This window comes from Actinia tenebrosa, unplaced genomic scaffold, assembly GCF_029948245.1.
Source record: "Actinia tenebrosa isolate PJP-AT-01 unplaced genomic scaffold, QUT_ActTen_1.0 PGA_scaffold16__25_contigs__length_10494907, whole genome shotgun sequence".
NCBI classification, from domain to species: Eukaryota; Metazoa; Cnidaria; class Anthozoa; order Actiniaria; family Actiniidae; genus Actinia; species Actinia tenebrosa.
The window spans coordinates 8,850,107-8,871,177 of NW_028292576.1; the positions used below are offsets into that span (position 1 = coordinate 8,850,107).

The 21,071-nt window shown below is 34.2% G+C and overlaps 2 protein-coding genes across 2 annotated transcripts; one reads left to right on the forward strand and one right to left on the reverse strand.

The window, feature by feature from the left end:
- Positions 1-1,042: 1,042 nt before the first annotated feature.
- Positions 1,043-10,379, reverse strand: LOC116289399 (ADP-ribosylation factor GTPase-activating protein 3). The gene is made up of 19 exons (XM_031696307.1): positions 10,264-10,379; positions 10,061-10,179; positions 9,773-9,845; positions 8,416-8,474; positions 8,047-8,119; positions 7,690-7,828; positions 7,398-7,475; positions 6,998-7,053; positions 6,696-6,731; positions 6,149-6,513; positions 5,711-5,749; positions 5,521-5,568; positions 5,044-5,097; positions 4,649-4,695; positions 4,388-4,458; positions 3,641-3,734; positions 3,409-3,479; positions 2,654-2,692; positions 1,043-2,544 (listed from the first exon to the last, which is right to left on the reverse strand). Exons 1-19 carry the CDS (start codon positions 10,336-10,338, stop codon positions 2,521-2,523), a joined length of 1,560 nt encoding a protein of 519 aa, XP_031552167.1. The 5' UTR covers positions 10,339-10,379; the 3' UTR covers positions 1,043-2,520.
- Positions 10,380-18,133: 7,754 nt separating this feature from the next.
- LOC116289428 (uncharacterized) lies at positions 18,134-19,833 on the forward strand. Its single transcript, XM_031696346.2, has 5 exons — positions 18,134-18,214; positions 18,536-18,775; positions 18,904-19,107; positions 19,192-19,293; positions 19,605-19,833. Exons 1-5 carry the CDS (start codon positions 18,134-18,136, stop codon positions 19,755-19,757), a joined length of 780 nt encoding a protein of 259 aa, XP_031552206.2. The 3' UTR covers positions 19,758-19,833.
- Positions 19,834-21,071: the final 1,238 nt, after the last annotated feature.

A 21,071-nucleotide genomic window follows, 5' to 3' on the forward strand; every position in this document is an offset into this window, starting at 1 on the left:
CATTGTGTTGCAATCAGAAGTCGATAAGGAAAAGTGGAAAAACAAGGGAAAGACCAAACTCTACATAAAGCTGTTAAGCTACTCATTTGTTGCAAATCACCTATTTTAATTGTGCCTTGCTGCTAAAATAAAGAGGTAAATATGATAATCCTAATCATAATTTTAAGGTCTAATAATTGCATGGGGTTAAATAGCTGAAAAAACGTTTCCCCAAAGTTACTTGTGAGTTCATAAGATGTTCGTAATCCATTACCAAATTCGTACAGATGTCAAAGCATTAGGTATAATGATTGTCAAAGCCTTTGAAAACACCATGCAACTTCGGTTCGGTGTTGGCATTCTTGCACTGTGCAACATGGCATATAGCCATCCAAATTGATTTCATTGGTTGAACTATAAGATTTAAGGGATTTTTCTGGCATTCTTTATACTGTAAACTAACACAATTTGTATTATTACTTATTGTAACATTTTTAATTTTTAAACTTGGTGAATCTTCACCAATCATTTGTAGGAGAGGGTGCAACATTGGTAAACTTATTTCTTCAAAACCTCCATATTTGTATACCTATAAAGGGTAAAGTATTTGGCTAGAGCTGCATAGAGATCAGTCATTAAATGAAAAAAAAAACTAAATATTTTAAAACGTGATGGCTCAATCCTAATAAATTTTATTGAATCGTTAAGGGCAAGTGGTATACAGTAGTTTATGGAATTTCCAGGGATAGGGAGTATGGATAATTCAAGACTAACATGAAAATGCAAAGGAAATTCCACAGAGAAAAAGTCTGATTACAGTTGTGTTTTCACCCTAGCCTTGCGTCGCCAATAATTTTGAGAAGGCTTCATTCCAAATCTGTTTTCTCAACATGGTATTTCTGCAAATCTATACAAAGTAAACAATTTAAGCAAATTATTATAATCAGTTTCTCAGAATCAAATTCTGGAATATTCTTAAATTTTTCAGCTTGAATTAACTGTTAAAACCCAAAAATCAAGTTAAGATATAATCTTTTTTGAAGTCTGAGTCATGCACACAATCTTTTAGTTTAAACCCTGTTTATTAAACATTCTATTTGAGTTGATCGTTATAAGTGAGAAATTTACAAGAGTGTGACTTTAGTAATGTACTCCCTTCAAAAACATTCCAATCAATACTACACGGTAATATTGTGTAGTTCCAGAAATTATCCATGTACCCCACAGGAATTTGGAATTTCCGAAGGGTAGGGGTTCAGAGAAAGAACAAAAATCATTGCAGAGTTTGTACGGAAGAAAATTGGAATTTCCTGGGGTAGGGTCTTGACAAAAAAATCCCACTGTGAGATGGGTATGGATAACTTTTGGAACTCACATTAGAGCAGCATTATCACAAATTTCTCACTAATAAAAAAATATTGTTTTGAAAGATTGAATAATTCACTAGCTCCTTAAAAACACTGATTTGGGCATATAATTTGGTTAGAAATAAAGTTACAAGAAGTTGAAACATTCTGATTGAAATATTCAATTATTGTTGTTTCAATTTCTTCTATAAAGAATGTTTTAAACTCTCTCCACTCCTTGTGGTAAACACTGGGAGATTGAATTTTGTAAGAAGTTACTTGTTGGTAATGCATCGGATTTTGTGTTCTAGCAGAAAAGTATGAAAATACCCAGAGCACAGCTTTTCCCAGCCTCCCTTGCAGCCGTTCTTAGGGTCGTCACCCAACGTTTCCCTCCAAACGTTGCGTGAGGACACTAAGAACGGCTGCAAAGAAGGCTAAGCTTTTCCTGCTAGGAGTAGATGTTGCAGCAAAGGTAGAAATTGATTTTAATCATACTTATAATTTTTGACATTTTGGTGACAATTTACTATTTAGTATACAGAGAATAATTATAACAAAGATTATAATCATAATGATAACAGATTGGTTCAAGGTCAAAGATGATGCACCCTAGTTTGAGAGGGTTTTACATATTATTGTTCCAACTTTAACCATGGTTTTCATTGTTACAAGCTGACTGACACAAAAGTGGTGACAGATCAATTGTCAGTAGACCACTGTCAATCAAATAATAGTGATGGTACATAAAGCTACCTGGGAGTCGTACTCTATAGCTAGATAAAATGATCTAGTTGATTGACAATAGTTTACTGTCAATTAACTTGTTGCGACTTTCATTTTGATTAGCATGTACCTAGCACTGTTAAAAAACCCTCTTGCACCAGGGTAGAGAAGCTATAGTTTTGTTTGAGGTGGTTTCTGTCCACAGCAGGGCTTAAAATAAGGTTGGTTGAGAAGTCTCAGGTCATGATTCCAGCCAAATTAGCTTTAGCTCGGTCATATCCTGTTTTTTTTTTGCTCAATTTTAAGCCCTGTACGGTCGTACAGTTCAATAATCAGTCTAAGTTAAGACCCAAAATAAATCTAGACTTTGTTTGAATAAAAATTATGGCATTAAATTTTTCTGTATTCAAGGATGTGATGGATTGATTTAACAATAATTTGTGAACTATACAGTCAGTAATAATGGAATTTAACTTGAGCCACTGTATCTTGTCTGTGAAAGGAAAGAATAAAAAACATTTCAATTGTTTCATTCAATTGTACATGTTTCCATGCTGCAAATGCTCAGCTGTAAATGAAGAACATTTTTGACTCAGACATACCTGTATAGATCCTATAACATCTGATGCCATAGAAGATAACTTTGGATAATAAAAGAAAAGAAAAATCAAAAATTCATTTAATCAATGGATACAAAAAATGCTAAAAGGTTTCCAATAAAAATATATAGACTTCACACAGTCCAACTTTTCCCTTTAGACTCACCTCCGTGCTTCAACAGAAAACCTAAAAACATGTCTTTACTGAGACTGAAGGCAAAAGTGGAACTGCTTGCAAACTGAAAAACTTATATCTCTTGGAAAGGATGTCATCAAGTTCCCAAAATTATGTTTCCAAAATGTACTTGTAATTTAGTTCTTTCATTATGGGAAAAATTCCTAATGGGCTTCGAATTCAGCACAGGGTTCATGCTGAGGTAACAACTTAAAATTCAAGGACTATTCAAAGAGTATACATATACAAGGACCCAAAAATGCATTTTCAAGGAGTATGTTCAGCTAATAATATGCCAATGTTTTACATGGTGGTTGCACATGGTCGACTTTCAGATTTTCCAATCTTTCTGACTAGATCTATTTCAGAACCATGCAAGTAATGATCCAAACAAAAATTCAAGGCGTTTCACTAAAATCGTAAAATTCAAGAGCTTTTCAAGTCCCCTTGGAAACGTGAATTAAATTCAAGGAGTTGTCGAGGAGTTTAAGGAGTAGCACAAACCCTGCAGCATCATAGGTTTTTGAAAGACTATAGAAATAATTACTAGACCATTAACAGTTAAACAATGATCTTGGCATACCCTTCCAGTAACTCTAGCAACTTCATCTTTAATATTTGAATAATTAGCAGACCCTGTGCGTCCTGAAAACCCTGAAAACAACAACAAATTTAGAAAAATTATAAGAGGAATCTTATTGAAACTTTAACTAGATTAGTTGACTCTGGCTTATGTTTCTAGACAAATTGTACAGATGTTTTCAGTCATGATCTGAATTGGGAAAACGATGGATCAGGACTATTATTTTGCATACGTTTTTGGGAGCTCTCATCTTCAAACAGATCAGCGCTGGAAATCCCTGAAGAATGACCCATTCGTTCCAGTCTTGATTTTGCTCCGTAAGCTTCCTAAAATAATAATAATAATAATAATAATGATTATTTTATTGATGACCTCTGTACATAGTAGCTCTACTGACATTCATCAAAACTAATGTCTTAAAATCTAATAAATAACAATAAACTATTTGTATTCATTCAAGTAAGATGCTTCAGTTTTACAGGTCTAGTTCAATATACTTACATAATTAATTCTTAAAAGTAATCAATTGTGTAATTGAGAGGTAATATAGCAGCTATGTTGGAGGACATCAAAGCTTATTGCAGTTTTCGATATTCTGCAAACTCAGTAGTTGCAAGCTGCACACTGAAATTTTTTTTTTGCGCTGCCAATAAATAATCAGTCAGTACCTTTTATGTTCTTGACTGGCGGCAGTCGACAACCTATTTCACAACAACCCATTGAAATGTCTGAGTTCACAGAGTATCAAAAACTGCAGTAAAATAATGTCCAACCAGAACTGGGACTTGTCTAGTTAAATCTTTGCCTTGCTGGTCATTTTGACTAGTAATGTTAAGTAAGAAATAAGGTATGACTAAGCTTAGACTAATTTGGCCTTTCATTATGAACAGCAACTGATTGGCCATTATTTTAAGCCCTGGATATTGCAATAGAAAATTATTGCTTGTTTGGAAAATGTCATATAAATACCAATACACACCCTGTCATCATCACCATGTAACTGTGAGGACGAAATCGCCTTTGCACTTCCAAACTTTTTCATGACCTCATCTGGATATTAAACAACATTAAAAAATCACGATAAAGAATTAATACAAAATTTAATATCACAAATTTGAAAATAAATCCTAGAAAGCAACCAAGAAATTATCAGGGTTTGCCATTTGTTGGAATGACAGTTAATCATTATCTTTTAAGATTTACAATGAATTATAATATTAATCTTTTAAAGCAAAATTACCTGAGGAAGATGAAGAAGGCTCTGGTACATGTTTGGCTCTTGATCGGCTGTAATGGTTGTTAAAGCAAAAGGTTGTTAGATGTATGGTGTTGAAATAATATTAGTTAGCCACCAAGATTTTACAACTACAGACTATGGAGTCCAAGAATTTTGAGTCAAGTCTTTCTGCATTCTCCCCCAAGCAGTTAATATTTTTTACTGCTAAGTATTTAATTTGTTGAGTAGTCAAAGTGTTTTACAGTACTTAGTGTTTACAATGAATTTTCTTTTGGCTTTAAAACCAATAGAGTGAAATCACTAAACACAAACCCTGTAGATTGTACTCTGTAGTCTGTTGTCATTGAATCTTAAGTGGCTATTGTCATTTGTCTCTAAGGTGGAGTTGGCACACTCACCTGTCCTCTCTGGAGAAGCTTTTAGGATAGGAAGAATTGGACCTGACTTCCTCCCTAGGGAAATAACATACATGAAAATTAATGGGATTTAATGAAACATAAAGAGAATAATGAACTAGATGCATATCTGTGTGAACTCGGGCTTCATAGCAGAAAATCAAAAGAATTCTTCATGAACATTGGATCACCCTTTTTAGATGGTGCAAAGTCTGTGCAAAATTAAGCGTGCTAAAAATGTTGAGGGTGTTAGACTCCATATTATTCATTACTTGAAACAGTGACGAGTCCTTCCCCATATCCATCATTACTCAAGCATGTGCTCATGCCTGATTCTACGCATGCGCATAGACTTTGATTTGATGCATGCGCCTTAGGGCTTCGAGGGCGATTTGTGACTGAAGAAAAAAAATAACGAAGCCCAATTTATACCTCGGGCATTTCTTCGAAAGCCCGAGTAACAAATGAATGAACACCAACCTGCTAATGACATCCCAACTGTTATCATTGTTACTGAATGGACTGTAACTGTAATAAAAAATAAATATAAACCCTATCAATAATTTAATCAAAACAGATTTTATGTAAACAGATCCAAAAAAAGAATTTAATATGCTATTCAAATTTCAGAAAAGAAAAATTCAGAAGTAAAAGAAATAACTATTAGTACCTTGGTGGAGGTTCAGTTACACTAGGTTCATCCAAGTAGCTAGATATAAAATAAAATAAAGTTAAATGAAGATTAGACTTCCAAGGCTAAACACATTGAAATGGGAAAATAATTTATCCAAAAATAATGCAGACGTCATCCTCCATCAAAGGCAACCCTATTTTTGTGGTAGTCTTCATAAGAATTCAGTCTTAGGTTAGGGTCAAGCTGGGGGTTCATTATGTATTGGAATAATAGGAGAAGGTCATAAACTAGCCGTAGAGTTTTAGTGGGCATTTTAACAAATTAATAAGCTATAATTTGTAGTTTAAGCCAGAGAGTTTTGCTCATTTACTAGAACATTCCCAGATGATTCCCTGACTCTTATTGAAACCTCTGGTGAAGTGAGAGTTGCCAGAGAGAGTGACTATCTTTGATCAATGTAGAAGACCAACAAACCTGTCAAAGAATCCAGTTTGAGATGACATGCCATAAAAACCCTTGCTAGAAGAGCTGCCTTTCTCAGGCTTAACTTGTTCGACAACCATCATGCTTGCAGCGGCAGAATGGCTTCTACCAGTACTCTGTGATTTTGGTCCAGCTCGTGGTCCAAAACCCATTCCAAGTCGTTCTAACTGTGTGGCTTTCTTGGGGTCTGAATGCTTTAGTTTTTCTTCTTCTTTCTTCAAGTCAACTGGATTGTAAGTCAGGTTCGGAGAAAAAAATTCTTCCTTTGCCTCAATGGATTTCTGTTCTACGATTTTCTCTCTGTTTTTGTCATTTTCTTGAGCTTTTGTTTCTATGTCATTGAAGTCAGCCTTAACCTAGCGAAAAAATAAATAAATGATTTAAAATTACTGTAAAACTTAAATGCAACTTAAAATTAGTTATTCTAGCTTTTAAATAAAAAATTCTAAAGTAAAAATAATAAAGTGTCAAGAAAGTTGCACAGTATAGGATTAAGAAAAGAAATAAACAGTGCAATCTGAAATAGGAATAAACTTACTCTCGTAGCTCCAAGTCCTCCTTTTTTAGCTCCAAGCTAGGACCAAACAATAAGTTAATAATTTAATATTAGAATCTAATTAATTACCCAACTAAATCTAAGGGACCATGAGAGGGGGGTGGGAATTAAGGGTGGCTCATTAAAAAAAGGCTCTGGGGGCCACACAAAAACAAAAAACAGATTTACAATAAGTACTATTTTGATAAACAATACAGAAAATTATTATCTATGGATTAGCAAGCGAATCCCACCGCCTCCTCCGCCATAAAAAATGAATGGTCGTTAAAGTTTGAATTACTTACTCCCTTCTTCTTGTTGGCAGTTGGCTTTCTTGTTCCTATGGTGGGTACTCTTGCCTCTGCACATACAGGGGAAAAATACACGAGTTTCATTATCAAAGAATGATAAAATTAATGAGGGAAAAAAATAGAAACCATTGCCCAGCTGAAGTCGGATCTGCATCCAATCAGTATGGGCTTTATGCTAAATGTCCATACAGATCAGCCGCTGAAATTGTACTGCATGTATAGATTAATTAAACACCACATATAGTACTATATTAATGCTCCTTGTTTGACGGCCCAGATTATCCAATCCAGATTAAATGTCCATACAGATCAGCCGCTCAAATCGTACATGTAGTACTATATTAATGCTCTTTGTTAGACGGTCCAGATTACCCAGTGTTTTCCAGTTCCTAACCTGATTTCTTTGGTGGGGATATACTAAGAGCATTGATGTCAAGATCCATGTTCTTGTTCTCTTTGGCTGCGCCATTAGCTGAATAAAAGAATCATTAAGTAAGTATACACTGTACATTATAATATTTGACCCATTTTTTTATTTTATTTATTTATTTTTTGTGATTGGAGAAAGCTTTAAACCCAACTATTATTGGCTGTGTTGCATGTCCATTTTACCAAAACTAGTTTATATATTTTTTATAATAGTACATGTAACTGCATGTTCAGTAATTGTAAAACATTTTATTTACCTGGGCTGTTTCTTCCATTGCTTCCATTATTAGGGATTGTGATGGCATTAGGGGTAGCACTCTCCATTTCAGTGAAGAAGTCTTTATCTTTATCTGGTGAGTTTGGTGTGGCTGGAGCGTGAGGTGTATCAATGAAAAGCTGAAAAACATTCAGTAACAAATAAATTTTATATATATATATATATATATATATATATGTTACATTTTGCACCACGTTACTCAGTATCAGATTTCAGATCTCTGACCGACAATATTTTTTGAAATAGGTGTATACCAAGTGATATTTAAAGCTGTGTATATAGGATTTGTTACACTGAAAAAGGTTCTGCAATAATTTCGACTTTGGATCATATGTACCTGTGTTCCATACATGTTTTGTGCTTTGGCGGCAAGTGATGCAATTTTTTCTCTGTAGAGTAAGGCAACTCGGCTGAAAGTAATAATTATAATATCATCAAGATCATATTATTCAAACTGCTGAAACTGCTATTGAATATAAATTATTGCTCAGGACTCAAAATAGCGGCCTGCCAATGGCCAACTGACTGGCCAAATTTCAGGTTTGGCAGGCGAAAATAATGATTTACTGGAATGACCTCCTTTTACCATGCTCTTATATTTACTTTTGCGGGCTACAATTTTTTTCTATTCCAAGCACTGTTGCTTAGCACGTGTATTAATGCAAACCCTAAGTAATACTTTCATTGTATTCAATATATAAAATACCTTTTGTACTTGGCAGTAGAATCTTCAGTATTTACACTATGTTGCCTGAAAAATGCAGTCTGGAAGATAACAATATATGCTGTAAGACATAGCAATAATAGAAATAATGATAACAAAGACTAGAAAGTTGCTACTTCTTTCTTTATTAGGTAAAAAGTCTTTTTTTAAACATTGATTTCAAAAAAAAAAATTATGAGAATAATATCACCATATTTAAAAAAATGTATACATAAACGTAATAATTGCAATGATAGCAATATAAACATGTATATATAAAATACTAAGATTAAAGATATTAACTAATATATACAAATTAAATTATATTGCAGCATATAACAATAATTTTAATCAAAATAAACAGCAATTGTAAAAATATGAAACTTTGACATTTTAACATCTTTAGTTAGAGATAAAAGAAATATAATAACCCCATGTTCAAAGTCGACATGGAAACAAATACCTTAAGTTATTTAAGTTTATATGTATTCACAGTACATGATAGATAGTTTCTATGGAGATGGTATAATTGAATGAGAATGTGTGATGTAATGGGTCATTAACAGATACAATGTGGTACCTGACGTCTGTTATACTTTACTAGATACAGTAGGTATATATACATGACAAGAACAGGAGGATGTATCAGCTGAACAGCTATAAGGTCAATATTAATGGTACAATATATACCATAATAACAAATGAAAAAAAGATCTATGGGAATTCTCCAAAAACTTAGTCATCATCGATCATCATCATCCTTCATGCTTGTGTAGAATGTAGGGCTGGAAAAAACTTAATATCTTGGTCTTATCAGATTAACTTCAAATGATCTTTTTTATTGATAACATTTGATTTTTCTTTTAAACCATACAAAATCCTATAGTGAACAAAACATGAGTATTTGGTGTATAACACTATAATTATAAAAATATGAGCATTACCATGAAAGATAGGTACATGTAGCTATAATAACTGTTTCCTTTTTTCAAGGGAAATACAAGAACATATTAAATAATTAAACAGTTTTATGACTTTCTCAGGTTGAACTTAAAGACCATGACTAAATAGTTCGTGGTACAATAAGTCTAAACTATTTTAATGACATAATAATCTTAAAATCGAAACTCTGAGAAATTATATCAGCTGATTTTATATAAAGAGATGTTTTGTTTTCAAAATATTCATGTATCTTGATCTTAACAATCTGGGACTTTTACTTGACTTTTAAATTGTTCATCTAAATTTAAAGAAAATTATACTACTAGAAAAGAAATTCAATCGAAAATCAAAATTATCGATCATAATAATTTAGTTCAGTGTGTATAACAGTCATCTAATAAAATCAATATTATCTTACAGCTTTAGCGTTTCCTCCGACTTGCATTGCTCGTAGTTGATACCAAGTCCAGTTCGTATCTAACTGAGTAGATCTAGATAAGGGAAAATCTATTTATCAGACAATTCTTTGATCATAAGTTTTTCAAATCAACCTGTTTGTAATGATGAATATGTATGAAAATGTATTCTCTAAGTTCTTCACCGTAACACGTAGGGTCTTTAGTCCGGTGTCTGATCACGATATAGAATGTTTTTATGAGATCGATGAGTGTTGGGATATTAACTAATAGTTGCAATTATCTCTTACCGTATAAAAGACAAATGAACCCCTAAACCCCGATGAACAGCAGAGCAATCAATACACAGAAAGACACCATAAGTTATAGAAGCCCACGTTGGATTATTGTGACCACAGTCGAAACACATCTAGGAATCAAAGAAATACAAAAAAATATTCCAATCAAAACCCACAGACACTTTGACAAGATAATAGCCTATAAATCAGCATACCTTGTTATCTCGATGTTGTTTCAACCGCTTAAATATAGCAGTTATATCTTTGGGGTTCGCTGGACCATCCGCCATTTTGATTTCTTTTTGCCACACGAACTTTGGATATACGTCACCATTAGCCAGGTCACGTGTTCGTATTCTTCACCGGAAGTCTCGCAGCCTGGAGTTTTGCATAATTTATTATTATCGTTCAAAGAAAAATTAGATTTATTGGACTTTCTTATATTGGAACACTTAATCGTTAATTTTCTAGCTGACTTGAATCGTGTTAGTTGATTTTGGCATTAGAATATGATTTTTTAAATTATATTAGTCAAGTTATTAAAGTAAACTTCAATATTGATGATTATAATTTTAATTCTTAAGAACCAATTTCAACAATTTTAGACTTAATAAACAAATTTTATAATTGGCATCTTAAAAAAGTAAAAAGTATTCTATTTATTTCCTTTTCCACGCGTTTCCGGTTATCTGCTCTTCCGGTTTCAAATCTGAAAACGAGGCTAGCACGCGCGCTGGAATTGGCGGGAAAATATTTTGTGTGCAACATTTTTTCTTCGCAACAAGAAAGCAACAAGAAAGCCGTGTTGGTGCCAAAACAACTGATTTATGCCGCTTATTTTACCGGGAAAATATAAATTCCCTTTTCAAAATAACACTTCTTTTATTGCAAAAGTTGTACCTGACACATGTGAAAAATGCAGAGCGTGAACTACACAAATTCGCAGAGCCAACAACCATTTTTCAAGACTTCAACATCCGCGACTTCTTACTTTCTGAAATTTGACAAAAATGGCAGTAGAACGGCTTCTCAGAGTCCTACAAGTCAAACAAATGGCTATTCTTTGCCTCAACAAATTGATGTTCGACCGGTTAATCTGCAAGGAGAACGACATTTATCTCCGGTTTGCCAAAAAGAGAAAGGTTAGCTAAACTGATAACATTAAGCGTGTTGCTTATAATGATGTGCTACAATATGTTGGGTTCTTGAAATATCAATAAGCTTAAATAGTCGTGTTTTTTTTTTTTTTTTTTTTTTTTGTCTTTTTTGGTGGAAACTTCATAGAAATGGAAAAAGAAATGCCACAAGACCCAGAAAGGATGCAGTCTCTTCACTCGAAACTTCATCAAGAGGCGGAAAAGATAAGACAGTGGAAAACATCAACAGAAATTGAACTAAAGCAAAAGGTAAAATAAGTGCATTTAAAGTTTCCCAAGTTTTTTATATTTCCACCTCTGACTGAAGTCACATTATGATTTATTAAGAAAAAGTTCAAAACCTGTTTTTCCCCCCATGTTAGAATGTGTGCAAATTAAAGTACAACAGTAGAGTGCATAAAAAAAATTGCACAAATTTGCACAATTTTTAGTAAGTTCAGTAAACCGCGTGCGTAGTCCTACGAAAATTTGCATTAATTTGTACAAGTTAATCTTTCCACGGATAAATGGTAAGCGACTAAGCCAGTTATTTTGTACTAAATAGTACAAAACGGAGCAATTCTTGCTGATTAGTCTTCGTCATGATATTTATAATCACTGTGTTTATTTAACATTTGTAAAATTTTTTGTCTTTTAGGAAAGAAGGCTTGTAGAAGCTTCTCAAAAGCTAGAGACACAAAGAAACGCAATACTCGAGCTACAGGTTATTATATATAATTTAATAATTATATACATATATTTTGTAGATTAATGAAGCGCTACTGTTTAGAAAATAAATATAAAATGACGTAATCACAATTCATATGACGTCATGATAAAATAGAAAATCGAAAGTGCAGTATGATGTGATGTCGTCATGTGTACTAATATATATTCATGTATGTATATATATATTCAATAATGTATTGATGCATTTTTGTTGCTCAGCTCCACAATGAACGCATCAGCTCAAAGCTGCAAGACGAGATGGCTTGTCGACAAGAAGTTGAACAAAAGTAAATTTTACTGAATGAATTGTTGTTATTATTGTTTAGTTCCATGGAAAAAAATCTTAGGTGTGATGCTAAGGTTGCTTTCCTTGATTTATAGAGTCACTTCTACGAGGATCATGTGCAACGCCTTGAAAGATCATTTCGCTCATCTTAATAAAAAGATAAAGGAAGGTAAATTTCGTGATTTACAAACTCGGTTTAAAATGTTACTAAAATCACCTGCTTGATGATATAAATATACTCTTTAGGAGAAAATGATCGCGATGAACTGAAGCTTATAGATAAACACCGTATGGATCAATATCAGGTAAACTTAGATCATTTGTCCGATTTTGCAGGAATAAAAAGCGTTCGCAAGAAATAGAATGGTCAGTTTTAAATTTTTGTTATGATAGGAAATGCTTATCAAATTTCAAGAACTGGAAATCGACCAAAAGAAAAAACTTGACAGCATGAAGGCAAAAGGTAAGTGCCGCATGATTACTGGACTTGGGAGATGAACTAAAGGTTTCAATTAGTTTCGATACCAATAATCAGTGTTTTAACAGATCCCTTTTTTATCAGTTGAGGAAGAAAAGGACAGATACGAAGATTGTATTTCGAATTTACAACATCAGGTATAAACATTTTGAAGTTATTGACAGTGAAACAAACTTGGAGGGATGAAAAATAAAAACAGTTTCTTCATGTCTAGATAAGTTATCTAACAACAGAAGGAGAAGAAATTCAGAAAAAGATTGACATTATGAAAACGAGCGTGACGGAAAAGGACAAGGAATGCGAAAGACTAAAGAAAGAAAGAGGTATGTTATAGGAATATTTGTTCTCCCTTCCACATTTATATATCATTATATGTCATGTTTGTATTTGTTCCAGATAATCTTAAAGACAGAATAAACAAGATGGATAGTGCAATAATTTCACTGCAAGTAACATTAGAGAACACGGATGAAATGCTGTTGCGCAGTAAGGTTAGTATTCCTTGTTAATGATTAAGGCCTTGTTCTGCGAAGAGCTGCAAGCAAGCGAGCCAGAAATCCATGGGCGACCCTATTTTCGTTTGTTCTTTGACCCTGATCTTTCATAATTACTTTATTCAATTGTACTAGCTTCTGTGCTTTATCATTTTTCCAGGAAGAAACAAAAAATATGGAAGAAGACCTAAATTTCAGCAAAAGCAAGTTAGAAGAATGTGAAGAAATAGCGTCGCAGCAACGCGAAGAAATAGCAAAGATTGAGGAGAACTATCAAGAGGATATTCGTAAACTGAAAGAACAGATTACAAACTTGCAAGAGAATGCGGAGAATAAACAGAAAAGGTTTAGCATTTGAACAGCAAGTCGAGTATATGAATAAATAAGATGGGATGGATGGATGGATGGATGATTTATTCACCTGAAAGCATATCTTTTTTTAAATATAGGTTGGAAGAATGTATTGTTAAATATACGAAATCTATGAATGAAATCCAGCTACTAGAAAAAAAATTAGGTCAGTAAGGTAGATGTATTTGTGAGGCATTTTTAAATCATTATATATACGATTCTACATTTTTATCATCTTGCTTCATATTTTTACTTGTAGATTCTGTTTTGAAGGATAATGACGCAATCATGGAGGAACTCGAAATATTAAGAAAAGAAAAGGTACTGGCTTCCCTTGCACCAATATTTTAACAACTAGTCTACACTAATATACTGACGTTTATGCACTAAAGACGGTTCCTAACCTCATTTATATCAAAGTCGTACGATATGTGTTTTCCTTGTATGTTTTTTTCCACTTGAAATGTATACTCATACATACCTTGCTTTTCCAGACTGTGTTTGAAGATCTAAAGCGCAAATTCCAAGAATCAAAGAATGATATCTCAACTCTTCAAAAGGAAAAGGCTGTTTGGTCAGAGAAAATCATGGAAAAGGAGGTTTAATAACACAATATATCTTGTCATGGCCATACCAGAAGAACTTATAACACATTACCATTTTGGTTTTGATTAATTAATTAATTAAACTATAAAAGCCTTGTCACTAATAATTTGAATGGTTTTTCATATTAGGAAAGTATAAGAAACCTAAAACAGGAAATCGTGAATATGAAAGATAATCAGAAAGAACAAGCCAAAATCAAAGAAGAAATTCAGTGTGTTCTTGATCAAGAAAAGTTAGTTTCAACTAGGATATATGGTGGCAGAATATACCCTTCACCACCAGACTCAAATCGTTTCCCCTTGTTTACGTAGGTCTGTGAACTCGAAGCTACAGCATGAGCTACAACAAACAAAGGTTAGTTAAATTAAAGTTAACTTTTGTTTTGAGGAGTGGAAGCTAAGGCAATAAAAAACACTTTATAGGATGCAAGAAAGCAGCTTGAGCAAGAAAAGACGGTTCTTGAAAATACCATTGACAATTTGGAGTATAAATATAAGGTAAGTCACTGCCCTTAAAGGATTTTAAGATACTCAAATCTTCATGCAAGGTCCAAAACATAGACGCTATCGATCGACCATGTGATTGATTTTGACAGAAACAAAGGGAAGCTATTTGTCCCACCCCTGGGGGCTCCACAACACTTTTGGATAGATGTTAGTGGCTCCAGTAACATAAACAGAAAATCGGCATGATAAAAACATTGCTGTTCTAGTGGTTTTTTGTTTTTTGTTTTAGGAGAAGGAGAAAGAAAGGATGAAAATGCATGAAGATTACACAAGGCTTAAAGAAAAATCCGTCGCTTTGGAGTATGTTACAGATCGTTCTATTAATTAAATCACGTGCCTTGTCGTTACTGCTCATTGAACTGCAAAACTAAATTCTCATACTTGCTTTTTCTTACCCTTACACTCCATTGTCTAAACTTGATAACTAAACAAAGCTTTGAAAGAATAATCAATCTTTGGTTCCAGAGAAAAGTATGAAAAGCTAAATGAGTATGTCGAGGAACAACATCACAAGACAACTGCATTAATGCAACAGGAAGATGCCAACGTTAGTATAGTTAAACATAGTTCCTTCCTAATTCATTTAAATTAAAATTTCTATCGTATAGAAATATATATCTGCACTTCTCGTTGGTCTTCTGAAATTTTAGGTCAAGAAGTTGAGAAATGAAGCGCAGGAAAAGGAAAAGCGCACAAAATCATTGGAGAAAAAGGTTTGTGTTGCACTCTGATGTACGTTCTTGACAGACGTAGTTACCTAATTGAAATATTATCATATGGTCACGGAAACTCATGAATAAAACGTTTTTTTTTCAGTACGAGAACCTTCAGGCACAATTGGGTACAAAGACAAAGACAATCAAGGAACTTCAACAAGAGGTAAGATATTTTTTTGAACATATAGGAATGCTTTTTCAGTGGCCGCATTGAATAATTAAGAGGAAATGAAACATTGCTAACTTGAGATGTATTTGCATCAGTTGCGGATTTAGGGGGAGGTCATAGGTCCAGTGAAATAAGGTGGCCCTAGCCACCAGTTTTTGTTGCTGTTGGAGAGGGACTGGGTATCCTGTGATGAAAACTAGGAAGATCAGCCAACACAGGAAGCCCAGTATAGGAAAAGAGAGAGAGAAGAGAGAAAAGAGCAAATAGCAAAGAGACCCCTGCGGAGGAGGCTACGGTGGCCCATAAGGGACATGCATCAATTTGTAGAATAAGAAAAGATTTGCTCAATTTTAGACGAGCTGCTGCATGTCAGACAATAAGCATTACGCGCGCAGTTTGTCGATTGGGTGTGAATAAAAATGACTCTCTTCGTGCCACTTTATTATAGGAACTTTGCTCATGTTTAAGACTGCCACCACGGATTAAATGTCAAGCAATCTTAGTTTTCGACGATTTTTCAAAACAAAATTGGTAAATCAATCGATTGAAAGTTACAAAAAAAAATTGCAATTTTTTTAGGAGGCATAAGTTTCAGGTCACCCATCCAGGTTCTAACTTCGAAAACCGGACTTGACTCAGTGTTATGGAAGCCCAAGTTTTTTCCACTGAGCCACGGTTTGAGGTAAATTAGCATAAGAATAGCCGTAAAAACAATGACCAAATAGACTAGACTTTTTAACATTATTTTTTCAACCGATTCCGTGCGTGGCAGAGATGCAAGGGATTAGCCGATATGGTCTGGGGGCCGGTTGGTCTCTCCCCTGATGCTTCGGCTAGAACATTTTCTTGCGTAATTCGTACACCCAAGGGCAGAAGGATTTAATTGCCGTCAGGTCCGAAGTCCATACGACGCCTCAGCTCTGCGGATGTCTCGGGGGTATGGCACATTAGAATCGATTTTTTATTATTTTATTTCGGTCGTTGGGTTCGAACCCTATCGTATCCAGATAAGTCTTTATATTTTTTTAATGTATTTTATCATCAAATTTCAGTTGGCAATATCTTTTTAAGTAGAAAGAGTGATTATTTTTTGCTCATATTCAAAATCAACAGTTAACAATCTCGATCGAAGAAACAACGAGTGTATTTTCCTTATTTGAAATGCCTCTTCGGAGAGCTTTTACTCCTCTTAGTTTGGATTCTCGCAATTTTCTCTGTATATATTGCTATAATTTCTGGTATTGTGCTATAAAACGACTATACTGCATGTCTACCCAAAGGGGCCAGCCTAGTTTCTAGGTCTCTGCGCATAACCCACCCCCAGTACTATCATGACTATCATGCCTCATTGATACTTTAATTGGGATGTTATAGGTAAAGAGTCTCAAGAGTAAGATGACTTCCCAGACTAAACAATCAGATAAACTCGAGCACCAGGTAAGCCAATCCCTCTTATCTTTTGCATGTAAAGTCATACAGCTTAAGGGCTGTTTTTCACAGCCTCGTTTGTTTTTAGGCCTCATCACTGTCGGACCAAGTGAAGAACAAAAATGAAGAAATAAAAGATCTTACAACACAGGTTGCATTAGTTCTTGTAGTTTTTGCATACGTGTTTTTATTATTTTTGTGTATTCTTTATATTCATTATTATTTTTCAATGCGTATTTTATCAATAGCTCAAAAAATCTAATGACCAACAAGAAGCAACAAACAAATCACTATTATCCTTCGAGCAAAAGGTTAGAATAAATATTTCACTGAGTTTTAGCTGACTGGCTTACATATGCCTTACTATTCAACTGTGCAACATTTTAAAATTCAGATTGAAAGCTTAAAGAAAGAGTTAAAAGAAAAAGAAAAGAAAACAATTTACCTTGAAGAAGAAGTAAGTACGGTAATTTTGTCGTAAAGCCAGAACAATCATATTTAGCCATTGCAAAATTAATCACGACCTTTGAATAAATCTTTTTCTTAAAAAGGCTGTAAAGTTAAAAGAGTTGTCAGATCAGTCTGTAAAAGATAAAGATGATGCAAAAAAGACGTTTGAGCAACAAATGGCTGAACTTTGTTCGACATTGGAAAAATACAAGGTATATAAAATACAACCATAAAGGCATTAATAGGGTAGTAATTTACCCAACGTATTTTTTTATGCCATCCCTAAAAATAGCAGGTGCATGATTAACTTTCTTACCCGCAGATGGAGAATGAACGAATCGTTGCCCAAAAAGACCGGGAACTAAACCTAATGCGACAAAAACTGAAAGGGGATAAGGAGGAGTCTACTCAGGTCCAAGAAAAAAAGATGAAAGAAATGAAAGAAAAGATTGCTTCACTCCAAAAACACTTAGAAACTGCAGCCGAAAAACAGGTACATTCTAGAGATTGCTATAAAATCGATTTCTATATCTAAGTTTTTGATCACATTTTTTACGGTATTTTATATAATTCATATTTATATTATTAGAAAGAGCTGGCTTCAGCCTTAGAAAAAGAGCAAGGAACTGTTCTTTCTCTTCAAAACCGCTTGTCAGACGAAAAGGTTAGTGCATTTGTCATGATGCCATGATACGAAACCAAGATCCAATGACATTGATAATTGCTTGATTTCTCAATGCTGACTCGAGCATTTGATTCTCACATCAAGGAAAACATGAAAAGCCCACGCACGCCTCGAAAGGGAACAGAACATCAGGTAAATTAACAGCATAATGACCTATGCTCCGACGGTTTGTTATTTGTGACATGCAACCTAGGTTTAAGAGCTTGTTGATGCAATTTTAAACCGCATTTAAAAAAAGTTTTTAAAAATCTTTTTTAGTTCCAAGAAATTAATTGCCCCTACCAAAATTTTAACTTTATTGACAATTTTGTTATTATTTTCTTTTATCTTTATTTCTAATTTTTATTTGCTATGGCCAAGGGCAAAGGAACTTCGTGAATCATATCGCTAAAAACAGGTTTTTTCCCGCTTTACTTGTTTTAACAACCAAAGCTATTTTATATTTCAATGAAGGTTCCAGAAACACCTGAAGTATCAAAGAAACTTGCAGGGACTACAGAAGGGTTCTGGACACCCCAAACAAGTGCAATGACGACACCCAAGGGTATTAGGACCCCAACTATTGTACGAAGCATTTTAAAAGACCAGTCAGGTGGTTCCAAGAAAAGGCGAGTTGTATTTGCCGAATCAGATGTGGCTGTATCAATATCTTCATCTGATGACGAAGAATGCTTGCCCAAAACCAATAAGGAGGTAAATGCAAAACAAATTGATGAGCAGCGTAAAAACGATTCTCACTGTTTTTTACAATAATTATTAAATTCAATACGAAAATATGCAATATGATCCATTTTCGTGCATTTTTCCCCGCTTAAAATAAGGTGACTGACGACAAAGAAGTTAATGTGGATGATAGGAAAGTTCCATCTCATGTAAGCAAACCGAATGTGCGTCATTCTCCCAAACCAGCATCTTGGAAAGAGGACGAGAATAAGACTGTTTCTAAAACACAGCAGCTTGTTGTAAATGAAACCAAGCCACTAAAACCCGTGCCAAGAGGAAAGCCAGTGAGGAAACCAAAAAAGGTACGTACCTTTTTCGTGCTTAATTTTTGCAATCAGTGTTGTCTAGATTGCACTTTAATAAGTATGTTTTTATTTCTATTTAAGATGAAAATGAGCAAGGAGGATACAGATGAGCTGACAAAGTTTAAAGATCTTTTCCCTGACATAAAGAATACAGAAACGTTGCTGGCTAAAACACCTGCTGGTGTAAGTGTAAATTTTTGATTGGAAGGAGTATATAGACACTAAATAACCAAACGTCCATGCCAAGTCTATCAAAATGTCAAATTTGTTTTGAACTGGGAGATGATTCATTTCCTTTTCAAAGTAAAGATATCATTTTTTAGATTTTTTGGTTAAAAGATGCTTTTCTTATTAAAAAAAGAAATAAAAATATAGGATGATACTCATATTACATTTCCGGCGCCACGTTAACAGCTCAATGCGGCAATTTCGACTTTTTTTGCCAGTCTTCACCTTTATTGGTTGTTAAGTTATCTTATTTGAATATCCCACAGCGAAAAACGTCAACAGAGAAGAAGAAGAACGCCCCATTCAAAAGCAAAATAAAAGAAATCAAGCCTATTATCAAAAAGAAAACGACGGGAGATGATATTTTAGATTGGTTCGACACAGATGCTCTTTTTGGGTTCGGAGAATGCGACGAATAATAAATAAGTAACCATTAATATTAGGCCTGAACCGGTTGTTAGTTCCTAGCCAAGATTTTGGTTTGTTTATGCAAACAGACACATTTATGAACTTTATATTTCTGCTTCTTTTACATCGAACGAGTGACTGTTTTATTAAACAATTTTCATATTTTAAAAACTTGATGCAGTTAACCGTAGTCTAATTTTTGTTCCTAGCGGTATGGGGGGGGGGGGGGGGGGGGGGGGACCAAACAAATAGAAAAAAAAAATCATGCGATCATCTAATGGAAGCTTTGCATCACTACGTTATGGTCCAAAACCTCAATAGGCTTGTGGCCATGAGACTGACAGTGCCCTTATATCTCGACTATGCACTGTCAATTAATGTCAGGTGATAGCCCATAAAGTCAAACAAAGAGTTTGTCCTTTGAAGTTTGCCGGCTTTCCTAACCATATCCCTCTAATTATGGTCACATCTAGGGTATTGACATCGGGCATAGGGTAAAATATGGACTGGACTCTTGGACTCTTGGACCCTGGACTCTTGGACTATTCTTTGGATCCATGTTTGAACCATTATATTTCTTATAACTATTGGTCATAGCCTTTCATTTGAAAATGTTACTTTGATTTGCGCTCATTCGAAGCTTGATTTAGAAGTCGTTCCATAACAATTTCGCTTATCTATACTCTGTGTGGTCTCTGTATAGCCATCTAGATAGCATATAGAAGACTTGAAGATCCGTGGTTGCAGTAGTGCTGAGGATTCTGTTGTAAAAGACACATTATTTTATGACCGTGAAGAATGGTAGTCCATTTTCGAAGCAATGTTTTTATGCCCATTATATCTGTTTTTTCAGCTAGAGTTACTTTACAAATCTGTCAAATCAAGTTAAGTATCATTTTACATGGGAGATAAAAGCAAGCTCGGTATGCAGGCAAATAAATTGATTCGAACGCGGCCATATGGCAGCAAAATAAAAACCTTACAAGTGATTAAAAAAAAGACTAATGAATATAATGACCAATAGTTATAAGAAATATAATGGTTCAAACATGGGTACAAAGAATAGTCCAAGAGTCCAGGGTCCAAGAGTCCAAGAGTCCAGTCCATGTTTTACCCCATGCCATTGACATCGGGATGTGATGCAGGCTATATGATTCATACGCAACCAAGCAAATCAGTTGATTATTTTGATAGACGATCAAATGTTTCCTCAGTGCTTGTCTTTTTTTACTTATTTATTTATTTATTATTATTTTTAACTGAATTAAAAGATCTCAGGTGGTTTTGATTAGTTAAATATGAAAGTGGCTGGTATCCATAGGGGC